Source organism: Doryrhamphus excisus, chromosome 7 (genome assembly GCF_030265055.1).
Source record: "Doryrhamphus excisus isolate RoL2022-K1 chromosome 7, RoL_Dexc_1.0, whole genome shotgun sequence".
Lineage (NCBI taxonomy): Eukaryota > Metazoa > Chordata > Actinopteri > Syngnathiformes > Syngnathidae > Doryrhamphus > Doryrhamphus excisus.
Genome location: NC_080472.1, coordinates 6010577 through 6024376, shown reverse-complemented (window position 1 = coordinate 6024376; position 13800 = coordinate 6010577). Strand labels below are relative to the sequence as shown.

The following is a 13800-nucleotide window of genomic DNA, read 5'->3' as shown; positions in this document are numbered from 1 at the left end:
TGTTTTAACTTGCCCCGGGCCATCGGTACATCGTTATTGTCGAGCCCTGCTGTTTTTTTATTGTTTGATAAATCAATATCTCCATTCTCGTGACAGGTCTGACAGACTGCATTTAGAGGTGAAAACAACATGAAACCCAGAGAGCTCTCTATGGGTGTAAAAGAAGCATTTGTGAATGAAATAATGAAAAGCTCATAATTAATATGACATTTATGTTCATGTGGAGTGTGTGAAAACGTCTGACCACATGCGTGCATAACCTCCAATTGAGGGGTTTTGGAATAAATCATACCAGATTTCCAGTTCTGGCCCCAGTCTGTATTTGGCTCCATTTGCTTTTGCAATCTCAATGCCTGTAAATAAACAGAACACATTCATTGTGTGACTGTGTGAACACAAAACAGACCTGTGATTTGGATTTAAAAGTACAAGGTGACTGAGTATTAATATGTTCATGTTTTTGCATATCAGACCCGAGTTCAATTCCACCCTCGGCCATCTGTGTGGCGTTTGCATGTTCTCCCCGTGCATGCGTGGGTTTTCTTCGGGTACTCCGGTTTCCTCCCACATTCCAAAAACATGCTAGGTTAATTGGACACTCCAAATTGTCCATAGGTATGAATGTGAGTGTGAATGGTTGTTTGTCTATATGTGCCCTGTGATTGGCTGGCCACTAGTCCAGGGCGTACCCCGCCTCTCGCCCGAAGACAGCTGGGATAGGCTCCAGCACCCCCATAAGCGGGACAAAATGAATGTATGTATATATATATATATGTTTGAGAATGTCTTCCAGTCGTCATTTGCATCACTCACTATCCTAGGTTTTATCCGTTGTCATTCAGCATGCAGAAGTTTGTATTTTCCCCTTTTTTGTTAATGATGGTCATGACGACGATGAAAGTGAAGCAAAAGTCAAAAGTAATAAACTTACTGTTTAGTATTCTCTCCAAGTTGCCGTCAAAGTCCAAAGCCCACTGATTTAAGGAGCAAGTAGCAAGAGTCACTTTCCGCCCCATTTTTCCTGTTACTCCGATAGAATTAAAGGTTTTACAAGTCACTACCTCAGTCCTCGGTGAATCACATTACAATTTAACAATCGCCGGTTACGTATCAATGCAATATCTAATAGAATCTGATTTTCTTCACTTTTTTTTAGTGTTTACCTTCCTGTCAGCGCCCTTTCTTCTTCTTGTGTCGTCAAGCGTTGTAGCGAATAAATTTGGCAGTTCAATACCGCCATCGTATGGCATGAATGTGGTACTACATCTACCTTTTATTTGACGAATTGATCTTTTCTTTACATTTTTACTTTACGCAGGGGTGTTCAAACCTTTTCCACAGAGGGCCACACACTGAAAAATGAAAGAATACCAGGGACACTTTGACATTTTTTAATTTTTGACTTTATGTAACATTGTGAAGTTTCCAAGAATTCCAACTTTTCATTGTTTTGTTTTGTTTGTGGTTTCTCATATTATTACATTTTAAAGTCTTTTTTCTTTAATATTTAAACTTAAAAATTATGTCAAAATACTGTATTATGTTTTTTTTTTTAATTTTGACTTTTTCTCATTAGATTAGAACTTATTATATTATAATAATATTTAGACTTTATTCCTGTTTCATGACTGCAGGTTTTTTCTGTTTTGATTTGTTTTTTACAGTTTTATTCTAAAATTATATTTTTAGAATGTGCCAATAAAAAAACTAATGGCCGTCAATGGTCCACGGGCCGTACTTTGGACACCCCTGATTTAACCCATCAGAATGTGTTTAAAGTCAAATGATGATATACACCCACAATAAAGGAGAAACACAAACAAAATTCTGATACCTGCAAACAAAATTTATGGTTTCAATAATTATGGTTTAAAAAAAATCACTATTTTACATTTTAAATCCATTTATTGTTTGATTGGATAAAAAGACACACATTTCTCTCCATATATATAAAGTAATTCCTTGCCATATCAATCTCAGAATATCGCAGCTCACATTAATTAATAAATCATTACTGTTTTGTGGTTGACTACGGCTTATTTTTAGTCAAAGAATATGCATATGTTAGCAAATTTGCCAAATTGTTAGCCTATAAAGTATAAAAATGACTAAATGAAGTCATTAAGTCATTAATGTAGTATTCTACACTGGTCACCAGGTGTCAGTAATGTTACATTAACCACTGCGAGAAGTCCCAGAAGTAAATAAAGTAATGTACAACACTGTGACTGTAAAATAACAGTATAATACTGTAATGTTCTCTCCAGCACAGTACTGTAATACCTTTGCAGTAATAAACTGTTGTTGTAGATCACAGTAGCACACTGTAGAATAACAGTTTGTAGCTGGCAACTCTAGCTGCCAGTAGCGTACTGTCATTTAAAATGTGTTACAGTGTGGTGTATAGATTTGACATAGCTGTCAATATCCTGTTTCCTACAGTGGATCTGGTGGGCCCACTTCTCCACTCACATGGTTTCACTTACCTTCTCACTATGGTGGACAGGCCCACCATTTTTTTATTTTCCTAGTACTTCTACTTACTGGGACTGTCGAGATGAGCTCATGAATAAAAAATCTTTTTGTTGACTTGGGTAAGGAACTATGTGTGCATTGCACCCTGAGCTCTGCTAATACGTACTATTATAATAAAATAGAACCAAAAACAATGGTTTTCATTTTTACATAATTTTGTTGCATGCAAGTTAAGCAGAATAGTTATTTGAATACTTCAATAATATAAATACAATTATAAATATCCAAAACTCTTCTATATGCCATGTGTGAAATCAGTACACATAATGTATGTACTGAACAGAAAGCAGCCAATTCATTCATTATTCTATGATGTATTTTTGCACATCTGGTATTATTACTACTGTAATGCCAGGGGTGTCCAAAGTGCGGCCCACTGCTGCTTTTTATTGGCAGCAAATTCTGAAAATAGAATTTAACAAGAAAACATTTTTTTTAAGAATAATGTTATTATTATAAAAAAATGTAATTGCAGTATGATCAAGTTGAAATATTACAGAAAAAAGTTGTAATGTTATGAGAATATAAATATGTAATTTTTGGAAAATTAGGTTGGGGGAAAAGTTATATTACAGGAATAAAGTCAAAGTATTATGGGAATAAAATCCTAACTTTTTTACTTCCACAATGAACAGACTATTTAAGACTGAATATGTGGAAAATGAACAAATATTAAATAAATATTTAAATAAATATAATTTTAAAACGGAAAAAAAATTAAAAATCTGCAGCAATTTTACATAAATAAAACAAATATAGTAAAACTAAAAAGTTGTAATCTAATGAGAAAAAGTTTTAATATTATGAGAATAACATCTTGATAGTATGAAAAAAACATTTTTGTAGCAAACAAAATTGCAATATAAAAAAAATAAAAGTATTTTGGGGAAAATTAGGTTGTGATGAGAATAAAGTCTAAATACTATAGGGAATTCAGAGAAAAATATTAATCTTCAACATTTTAAAAAAACAGTAGAAATGGAAAAAGTTGAAATAAAAAAAAATAAAGAAAAATTGGGAAAAAAGAGCAAGTTGATACTAATAAAATGCCTTTTCAACTACATCTTTGTTTGTTTCTTTTGGCACAAAGCTTTTTTTTCTTGAAATATTTATAGTATTTATAGCAGAAGCAATACAAATGATCAAAGTGACCCCTGCATCCTTGCATTTTTCAGTATGTGGCCCTTTGGACACCCCTGATTGTAGACATCTTTCAAAAGATGTGTAGTTTTATTCTTTATCTTTAACAAAATTGTATGTGTATAAAGTATAAAGTATAATAAAGCTTCTAGGGTACAGATGTGTTACGGTCTGGGGAAGGTGCAAAGTGGTGATGGGAAATGTGTGTGTATGTGTGGCTGGGAGTGTGCATGCATGTTTGTAAGGGGCAGAGAGGCATAGCGCTCGGTAGGAAGACAAGCCGACAGCAGCAGCTCCTCTGAGGCGTGACCTGTGGGCAAAGAACAAACGGTTGTGTTCCCCATATACACATATCATATCAAATCATATCATATCTGGCTGCTCAGGTGTGATATCAACAATGTACGGAATGTGAACGTGAGAATTCTACTGCAAACACTGCCTGCACACGTAATTAAGGATTTCCAAGCAGATGGGATAAGTTCCTGCTTGTGAGCATGCAAAGGAGGTCCATAAAGGATGGTGCCAGCCTACCGCCTACAGAGTCAGCGTGAGTTCCGGTGATATGGTGCCAGTAGGCCGATCTGGGCAGTATGGCTGTCGGGGTTGATGGGTAGGAGTTTGATTCTGAACCTCGAAACATCAACTGGAAATAAAAGAGACAACATCCGAAACATAAAACAAGTATATTTTGACATCCATACATCCATCCATCTTCTATGCCACTTATCCTCACTAAGGTCACGGGTATGCTGGAACCTATCCCAGCTGACTCTGCTTTGATTTGAAGTTGTGTGAGTAAAAATGAGTATTCCCCATGGTAATAGCAGTTGCCCCATGCTGTGCTGTCATTTTGTGTATGCACCGTGATTGTAGTCAGTGTTCTGTCTCACAACCCCCCTTTACATGTCACTGCCAGTTCAGCGTTAGCTTTTACTTGCCTAATTAAAGAGCCCCTTCCTTTTAAGCAAGCTAAAGTGTCTCTTTTGTGGGACTTAAATGGCAAGAAGGCAGGGGCCTCAATTTATGATCCACAACGGTTGCAAGTAGCCTCTGGGCCATGTGTTTTAGACTCCTGATATGGAAAATGATAGACAGGAGTGAGCAAACTATGACCTGCGGGGCATATACAGCCCGCCCATCCATCTGAAGAGCGACAGAGAAGCAAATATATGACAAAGTTCTGCAGAAAAGTCTAATTTGATCTAATATTTGAGTGTTTCTTGCCACTCGTCTTTGTGTTGTTGCATTTTTCCTGTGTTTGATCGCATGCATGTGCATCGCAGCGAGATTGTTAGTTCAACATCTTGTAAGACTAAAATCAGATGGGATCTCACTCTGCTTTTCTTCTCCATCTCCAGCAGAACCTTCTTATGCTGCTCAGCAATTGCCAGGGTGGAAGAGTGAACCATTTGATATATCTGCTCTCCTTCTCTGGTCTGGAACGTGTAGAGACCTTCACCGCTGTCACACCTATAAAAACCAAACAGGGGCAAGTGCTGGGAAAACTGACATGACACCGGTATCATTCCATTGAATGTATCATAGACAAACATGTATCGGGTTATCAATCCGAAGCTAATTCTACAGACCATTGTTTGATCTGATCTGAAAAGGTACATGCATTCCCAATCAGTCATTTGTATTTTGTTGGTCTATAAAATGATGAGAAAACAACCATAAAGTCTACCTTCCTGCCTCAAAGGTGAAGCGAGTGGCGTCACGCCCGTAGCGTCGCAAGGAGCTGAGTGGCCAGGTCACCAGCTTGGTGCGGGGGTTGTGAATGTCCCAAAGGTAAATGTTCTCATGGGTGATCTGCATCATGCATTCTCCATAGATGTCCAAGTTGGGGCAAGGTAGGAGGAACACATTGAAGCGCTCTAGAAAAAGAAAGTCAATGTCAAACATGCGTCAATTCTAGGAAAAAATGGTCAGTTTATGTCAACATGTGTTGTATTGTCATGTTTTAGTGTACATGTTTTGGCAAAAGCAGATTTATGATACATGAAAATCAATAAAAACAGCCGAAAAATGGTGGCATTCTCTCACAGATGCTGTCTGATTGTTATTGGACTGCTCTAAGCACCAGTAACCACCATCATTTGGTCCCAAAATAGTCCCATGTCAGCCAATGGGATCCTCCGGCTTAGGGCCACTGACATTTTTTTTCAGTTGACTTTTGTGTGTGTATTTGGAAATTAGACCTGTGTGTTCACACTGCATCCCAGCTGCCAGGAGATCTGGTTCTCCCATGATGATGTCATTGACCCTAGTTCCCAAACACTCGATTGACAGTGTCTTGAACCAGTCTTCAGCCTCCAGTTCTAGAGAAAAAGAGAAAAGCGGACCAATAGATTTACAAAATTCCACTCATGTATGCAGTCCATTTCACCTATAATTTTGACAGATTGAAAATCTCAATGGGAATATGTTTTCGGAGATGTCAATTGTGTTGGTTGTGGATGTGTACTACATTACCCAGAAGCCGTAGTGCTTGAGGGAACCAGAAGTTTATGCACTGTTGAAGCTACAAGCGAGTAAAGGTGATATGCTAAAAAAGCACATCAATATTATGAACACTGCTGTTCTTGATTCATCACACAAGCAACAAACAAACTATTTGGATTTTTTATGGTTTCAGCAGCGCGGTGAGTGTGTATTTGTGTGTCCTACATGTGAAGTGATATAAGCACATGTTGTAAATAAATTGTGTGGAACCTCGCCACTGTCCCAGACACCTTGCATGCCCTAAAGCCAGTTGCAAAGACGCCCATCACTGGGGCGTGCCCCACCATCGTCAAAGACACTGCCACCCAGCAACTGGCCAGCAAACTACTCCGAGCCACTGTTTGTACTTCTAGGTCAACTTGGTTCAAACCTCATTCCCTCACTCTATCCCAGTTTTTTAACAAAAAAAAAAGACTTTAAAACATTTCGTTTCATGGTCGATTATGGCCTATGATTAGTCAAAAAATATTGAAATATGCATTACAGATACTGTAATGTTACGCATTACTGGCATTACAGTTGTTTGTAAACAAATAATAGAAGTGTAAAAGCGACTATAGGGATGTTATTTTATGTCTACAGGGCTCTAATAATGCTTAAAAACAAATTTAGAAAGTCATAAACAGGTTTTCTATTTTCTAACTACAAAACTATTAACATTGAATCCTACGTGGTGGAAATTCCCTTATCACAGTGTGGTCTGGAACTAATTAACTGCCATAAACGAGAGATGAGTGTGTACATTTCAAGTTTGCACTGTAACTTATAAGAAGGCCCACGGTGTTCCATGAGGCCAAAATGAGAAAGCAACTGTACAGTCATTAATTACATTAATGAGTTATCGATGTGATAACTTTGACAGCCATAATTAAGACAGCTGGGATAGGCTCCAGCACCACCCGCGGCCCTCGTGAGGATAAGCGATAGAAAATGAATGAATGAATGAAGCTTTGTTTTAGGTGTTGGTCCAACTACCTGACACCTGACTACAATGTGACACACCTGAAAGCACTGCATGCATCGTATGTAGGGCTGCAACCCTGGTGAGGTGTTCCAGGCATGCCTAGCTCGAGAAACCCCCGGGGCAGACCGAGGACACGCTGGAGGAATAATGTCTCACAGCTGGCCTGGGAACGCCTTGGTGTCCTCCCGGTGGAGCTGGAGGAGGTGGCCGGGGACCGGGAAGTCTGGGCTTCCGTACTGAGACTGCTGCGACCCGGATAAGCGGAGGACAATGGAATGGAATGAAATGAAGGCAATGTGAGTAATATCCAGCAGGAAGTGGAAGTTGTAATGAATGCCATGTGCAAGCTTTCTGTTCCTGTTGAATGAAGTCCTGGTTGTGTCAATAAACCAGACCAGTAAACCCTCCCAGAGTGTCTATGATACTGTAGTATGTACTCCGAGCATTACCTGATTCACAGGTGAAAGTGCGTGAAGTGTCGTCAGTCAGTACAATGGCCACTGCCTGTCGCTTTGTGTCCCGAGGAAGCCGTGTCACACTCTTAACGTTGCTAATTTCTGTCACCTAGGCAACACAGTAAACATGGAGTGATTATGAGTATTTCATCATACTTGCTACATAGCAGTTGACCTTTCACAGAATTCACGTTTAACATGTTTATTGTGTTCGGCATCCTGATTGGCTAAGGGACTAGACCATTGTAAATCGATCTCCTCTGTGCCTTCCTCTGCAGTGGAGAATGCTTTTGGCTTGCCAAATTCACATAAATGTTCAATTACGAGCAGTGTGATGATGAAGTGCTGTATCTTTACAACTTTTATCCCCGAAAACACCAACAATGTCCACAAAATGATATTCAAAATGCACCTCTGGTGCAAAAGAAGGAAGAGGTTGCAGGTGTCGGGCCACTTCCATGCGAGTTCCCCGCAACACAACACAGCAGTCCGGGCAAAGTGAGGGGGAACTACTACAGTGCCTATGGAGCCGAATATCCAACGTCCAAAGCGAAACTAAATTCACCACGATACTAAATGGACTTTTCTGCATTGTGGTGTTGCATGTTATTCTGCCTGCCGGTGGCGGGAGTCAAGTGGCAACCAACTTTGAGGCGCATTACTGCACCTAGCAAGATGGTATGTAGCCCTTTGTTACGAACGTGATACGGCAACCGGATCGGCCCGATCTTGTGGACAAAGTCGAAATCCAATCTTCAAAAATCCAAAGGATCCTGAATATTGGATCAGGACATCCCCAGTTCCTACCCCGTATTTGATCCGGAAATGTGCAAATTCAGCCACAAATCTCAAGCACACACCAAAAAAACACCTTTACCTTTGGGCAAGCTCTGACGTTGGCTGATTTTTCATCAGCGTATTTCTCCAGTCGACGAGGCCCTTTACTGGACGGCTTCTTGAAAACTAGCCAGCAACGGCGATAGATCTGTAACACAAAACAAGAGCATTTTTAGACGTAATGTTTATCGTACGCTCGTATGGGGAGAACATGCAAACTGCACACAGAGATGCCCAGGCAGGGATTCAAACCCAGGTCTTCCCAATCTCTATACTGTGTGACCAACATGCTAACCACCTTCAAAGAAGTCAAATCAACTAAATACTAAAATACTAGGCTTGCTCTGATCGGAGTTTTATGCTGCCAGTTCTACTGATACTGATACTAATCATCCAGGAATGAAATCGTCCAATACCGATTACATGTGTTAGCATTTAGGTTCAACGCGGCAAACATTGTTGCTCTAATCTGAAAAATGATTTACAGACAGCCTGTTACTGAGTCAAAAAAGTTAGCAAGTTCACATATCGATATAATGCCGTGTTCCAAGTTTGCTGCCGAAAGACAAGTGGATGGTAGGGCTGGGCGATATGGACCAAAACGATACGGGCCAAACCAACAAATGTTGTTGTTTCATTCGTGACAGACACAGAGTAACAAACTTACAAAGTAGACAAGTTGGCAGTAAAAGCATATTCTCTGAACCCATTGTCAAATCACTGCAGAGTCAAACGTCATTTTGTTTGCACCAATTTTTGTATGATTCAGTTTTTGTCAAAATCGCTGCTAAAACAATTTCATAAACCTTTGACGGAACAAACTAGTCTGTTTGCCTGTTCACTATACAAGAGGGTCATTCAGGGGCCACACTGACCACCACAACCACCCGTGGTGGCCACCCCCAGGAGACACACCCACCAGGGACATAGAAAACAGGGAACTCCACACCAAAAATGTAGAACTGAAGAAGCATTTTGGATTCAAGGTGAAACGTCAACCAACAAAAAGAGTCTAATTGCCTGGATTCAACCTTATGCGGATTACCCTGACCTGGATGAGTGACAACATACACATATATATATTGTTTTATAAGATTACTGCTGATTATTACATTTTTGCAGGGAGCGCTATTTTTTCTTGTTAAATTATATTTTCATCTTGTGCCCCCACCATTTGCATTAAATACTGGACACATCGATCCAGAACATACCAAACAAACATGCTCAATGGTTGACATGTCTGCTGAGTGTGCCGGAATGTTTTCAGCTTCCAGGAAACGTGTACAGACCCTGCATTATCATGCTGCAACACAAGATGATGGATGTGGATGAGTGGAACCACAATGGGTAGCACAATATCTGTGCGTTCAGAATGCTGTCAGTAGAATGCACTTGTGTTGCGGATGGAGCGGCCTATGGTGGCGGGGGGTTATAGTATGGGCAAACCCATCCCATCTGAAGTTTGATCATTAACACCAGAATGATTCACACAAGACTTAGGAAAATGTGACATGGTCACATGACATCAAAATGGAGCTCTTTGCACACAGCAAGTGGAGTCAACAGCGAAATGGTGAATATGCGTCCAACATCAGCATCCCTACTGTCAAACATGCAGGTGGAAACATTCTGCTTTGGGGATAATTCTCTGAGCAAAATCCCTCCAAAAATGGGTTCGATCCCGGTTAGCAAGCAAAAGAAACGCCTGACCTCTGTGCTTACTGACAAGACTTTCTACACCAGCGACGAAACCACCTTTTGCTTTGAGATCAAATACTTCCTGTATGAAGTTTCCTTTTGTTCTTGTTAATGAAGAAATGAGGAGTTCAAGTACAGACTTACCCCAAGCTTTCGGCTGCGCATGCGCACGTAACCCTGCTTGACAATGTCATTGAAGTTGGAGGCCATCTCTGGAGATCATCCAGATGTTTCCTCCCCCTCTTAACTGGTCTGGTACATTCCAACTCCAAATCACTGTTTCCGAATGTCCTCTCTGGCGTGAAGCTGCTTCTCACATGTCCCCGTCTCTCCTAAACTTTTTATCTTCTCACTTTTTACAGAAGATTTTCTGGTTTTAGTTTTTAGCTGTTGGTCCTCTGGAGTTTTCCATGTCATCTGGGTCCCGTTCCTTCACTGTCCACCAGACAAGTCTTGCCTTATCGTCGTCATTGCTATGACTAAGAAAAGGATTGAGAGAGAGAGAGAGAGAGAGGAGCATAAATGGATACTACATATTGACGGACATATTATTTATTGAAGAGTGAGGAGCACAACATTAGCATTCATTATTCATGGATGTTATTAAGGCTAAGTGCGCAGGATGGCTTGTAATGGTGTTGTGTGTTTGTGCACGAATATTCTAATAAGAAAAACACCTGAGGCATATGGGATTTGTATTGCAGCTAAATCAGGCATGGGCAAACCATGGCCCGCAAGCTACAGAGGGTACTTAATTACTTTTTTTGGGGGGGGGGGGGGGGGGGGGGGGGGGGGTAGCACAAACATACAGTACCTCTCCTCACACACATCATGCAGATCTGATGAAATATCGTTTCATTTCAAACTGTGTTTAGGTTGGTACTGAATGCAACATTTATACATTTCACACAGAGTAACAAACGTAAACATTTCACAACAAGAGAGAGGATTTTGCAATCTACAAAGCCCAATTTTTACATACTGCTTACAAAAAAAACGCGCAGTGAGGGCCAAAATTGTGCTTCATTCATGAATGACACCATCCGACGCCCGATAGACATAAAATAACGCCCAATAGTAACCTTTACACCCCTCTTACCCAATATAATTGACATTTGAGAAAATAACACATTTAAGACATAATTAAGCCTCGTGCTCTTGTGTGTAGCTGTAAATGTGTTCTAGACATTTGGAGGACAGGTTGTTAGTGTTTCACGGCCGCAACAGTGGTCTGTGTTATGATTTGTCATGATCTGTGTGGCAGTGCACACTACTCCCTGCAGAGATGTAGCCGCCTGCAGCATACCTGGTGCCAATTAGGGTGCAAGGCCTTCTTAAGCTGGTCGTCGACTGCAGCATGGTGCCAGATTGTTCCATGCGACTCGCCTGCTTTCCCTTGCCTCATGTATAGTTTCCTATGCATTACTTTCTGTTCCTCTGCACTAACAGTATTGTGAGTACTGTCCCTACTTGGCTACGTCCAGCATTAATACAGCATTATCACCTTATCTCTTGTTTGAAACACTTCTATGCTAGGACTACGTTAAAAAGCCATAGCATTTCAGTATGTGGAATCAAACTATGGAATGGATTGAGTAAGGAACTCAAACAATGCACACCGATGAGCCAATTAAAGAAACAATACAAGCAGTTGATGTTTGCTAAATACAAGGATGAAGAGTCTTGAACCAGTCATGATGTGCTATATATATCACTATATTGACACTTACTATGGTACCCATTATGTCATTGGATGCTCATATCATCTCGTACTTCGGTACGTGACAAAAAAATAAATAAATAACTTAAACTATATTAGGAAAGCAGGAAGTGAACAAATGTAACAGTTACTGATTGTAAAAGTATCAGATGGAGGGGTAGGATTTAATAAGCTTTGCTTCTTCCTACTCCTTTTGGACATGTGGAACTGGGAACTGATTATGGGATGCACTCAATTGTAATCCGATGCATGTTCAAATGAAATAAAACCATTACCATTACCATATTTGGCTTTGACTTTTGTATAAATTCAGTTTATGGAAAAAATATCAGGGTATATATCGATATTGTACCTAGATATATCGGGATATGAGTTTTGGTCCATACTGCCCAGCCCCAATATATATATATAATCCACAAACTCACATATACATATGCTTCTGTGGTGTGTGATGACAGAGTCTAGTATTATTATTATTTGTGTTATTGTTAGTGTTATTACTATTACTTTTACTTCCAATTTTTTAGCATGTTGTTCTTCTTTTTCCTATTCCCATTGTATTTTGTAGTTATCTAGAATTTTGAGTACCTTACTTACTCAAGTCACTCTTCACAGAAACTGCCGGACTTTGTGGAGGATTCTGTGATGCAGCTCAGGGAGGCAGAGACAAGGACCAGATCCAGGGGTGGATGGCCATTGGGAGCACTGGGGGATTTGCTCATCAATAATGGGCCGATTGACGGATGTTTTATTTATTTTTTTTTGCAGTGCCTAGCCTTGGTACCTACAGTGACTAACTCTCCCGGGCTGGCCTGGGAACATGCCGCTGCAGACACAACACAACAGTGGCGGCGGGTTGGCACAGTCAGGGCTGCCCCTCCCTTGTCTGTGTGTTGTGGGTTTCCACAATCCGTGGGGTACCCCTTTTTTTTCGCAAGAGGGTGCATTCTCCGGAATAGCACAAATGATGGGCATTGCTGCCATGACGCAAGTCAACCCATGGGTGGGGGTTCAAAGCTAGCCCTGGACAGGGTTTTTTCTGTAACAAAGGGTGGCAGGTAGGAGGGCGGTCTGAGCCAAAAAGTCCAGGGCCAAATGTTTGCTGAAGTCCACTCCTGACCAGATCTGGTACTTTCTCCACAGGCATAATATGTTCATACAAATGCAGTCAGAGTAACAGTTACACAATTAATGACACCTTAGCTTTACTTTTTTAATTTGGCTAGCACCCTAGTGAGGATAAGCGGACTAGAAAATGGATTTATGGATGAATTTGACTAGCTGTAGCGGAGGTGAATAACGAACCATTTAACAGAGAGTACCCGTGAGTCTCGCATCTTTTTTTAAATCGTTTTGAACGACTCGTTCACGACTCGCACAACTCTAGAACACAGTCGTTTGCATCTTTATCGTCTTCAAACTAGTAGTGTTTTGACATTTCAGTCATTGAATATTAATAGTTATGAATGTAAATAAACGCCAGATTAATTAAAAGTGAGAACGGAAATAAAAGCTTTATCCCTGGTGGACTTACCTGCAGGACGAGGGCGTCAGTCAGAAAGAGCATCACGAGCCCACAACTCGAATTTAAAAAAAAATCAAAAATCACAGTTCCCGTAGCTTCACTTTGCCTCTGAGTAGCATGTATTAATATGTATCTGCTCATATAGAACTATAACATATTAGGGAACCGCGTTACCGTCGCTGGTTATCCTGGCACACTGAAGAAAATGTAACCACCAGTCAAACTCCTCCAGGGCACCGCCTTCTACCGTAATGCTTCCAAAAGCCTCAGCAACAACACATTATTATACGCAGCAGCGGAAAGATTGATGAAAGGTGCTGTCTGTCATCTTAGATACCGCAATGGAGGCGCTGGCGTTCCAACATACGACATCCCGCCTTCTACCTGCTCAGCCATGACTGTTAATTGTCATAGCGCC

At 40.5% G+C, this 13800-nt stretch overlaps 2 protein-coding genes and 1 long non-coding RNA gene across 6 annotated transcripts in view; 1 reads left to right on the top strand and 2 right to left on the bottom strand.

Moving 5' to 3' along the window:
- nadsyn1 (NAD synthetase 1) overlaps window positions 1-1210 on the bottom strand; it is a 16797-nt gene extending 15587 nt beyond the window's left edge. Inside the window, exons 1-3 of one of the 3 annotated variants that reach the window (XM_058077431.1) lie at window positions 1164-1210; window positions 932-1021; window positions 293-353 (exon numbers count right to left, since the gene is read on the bottom strand). In XM_058077431.1, the coding sequence (XP_057933414.1) occupies window positions 293-353; window positions 932-1016 (146 nt within the window). In that variant the 5' untranslated portion in view covers window positions 1017-1021; window positions 1164-1210. The other 2 variants (XM_058077434.1, XM_058077432.1) reach the window with 2 other exon arrangements.
- The window catches only part of LOC131132124 (uncharacterized), a 27794-nt gene extending 21526 nt beyond the window's left edge, over window positions 1-6268 (top strand). Inside the window, exon 3 of the long non-coding RNA XR_009130310.1 lies at window positions 5037-6268. This is a non-coding gene — a long non-coding RNA (uncharacterized LOC131132124). The remainder of the gene's footprint in view (window positions 1-5036) is intronic.
- dok4 (docking protein 4) lies at window positions 1370-13800 on the bottom strand. Of its 2 annotated transcripts, none has more exons than XM_058077436.1 (9): window positions 13392-13800; window positions 10282-10616; window positions 8480-8587; window positions 7597-7711; window positions 5880-5999; window positions 5366-5555; window positions 5013-5148; window positions 4210-4321; window positions 1370-3985 (listed from the first exon to the last, which is right to left on the bottom strand). In XM_058077436.1, exons 2-9 carry the CDS (start codon window positions 10345-10347, stop codon window positions 3840-3842), a joined length of 993 nt encoding a protein of 330 aa, XP_057933419.1. In that variant the 5' UTR covers window positions 10348-10616; window positions 13392-13800; the 3' UTR covers window positions 1370-3839. The 2 variants fall into 2 exon arrangements, with proteins under 2 accessions (XP_057933419.1, XP_057933420.1); XM_058077437.1 differs by having other exon boundaries at window positions 13557-13800.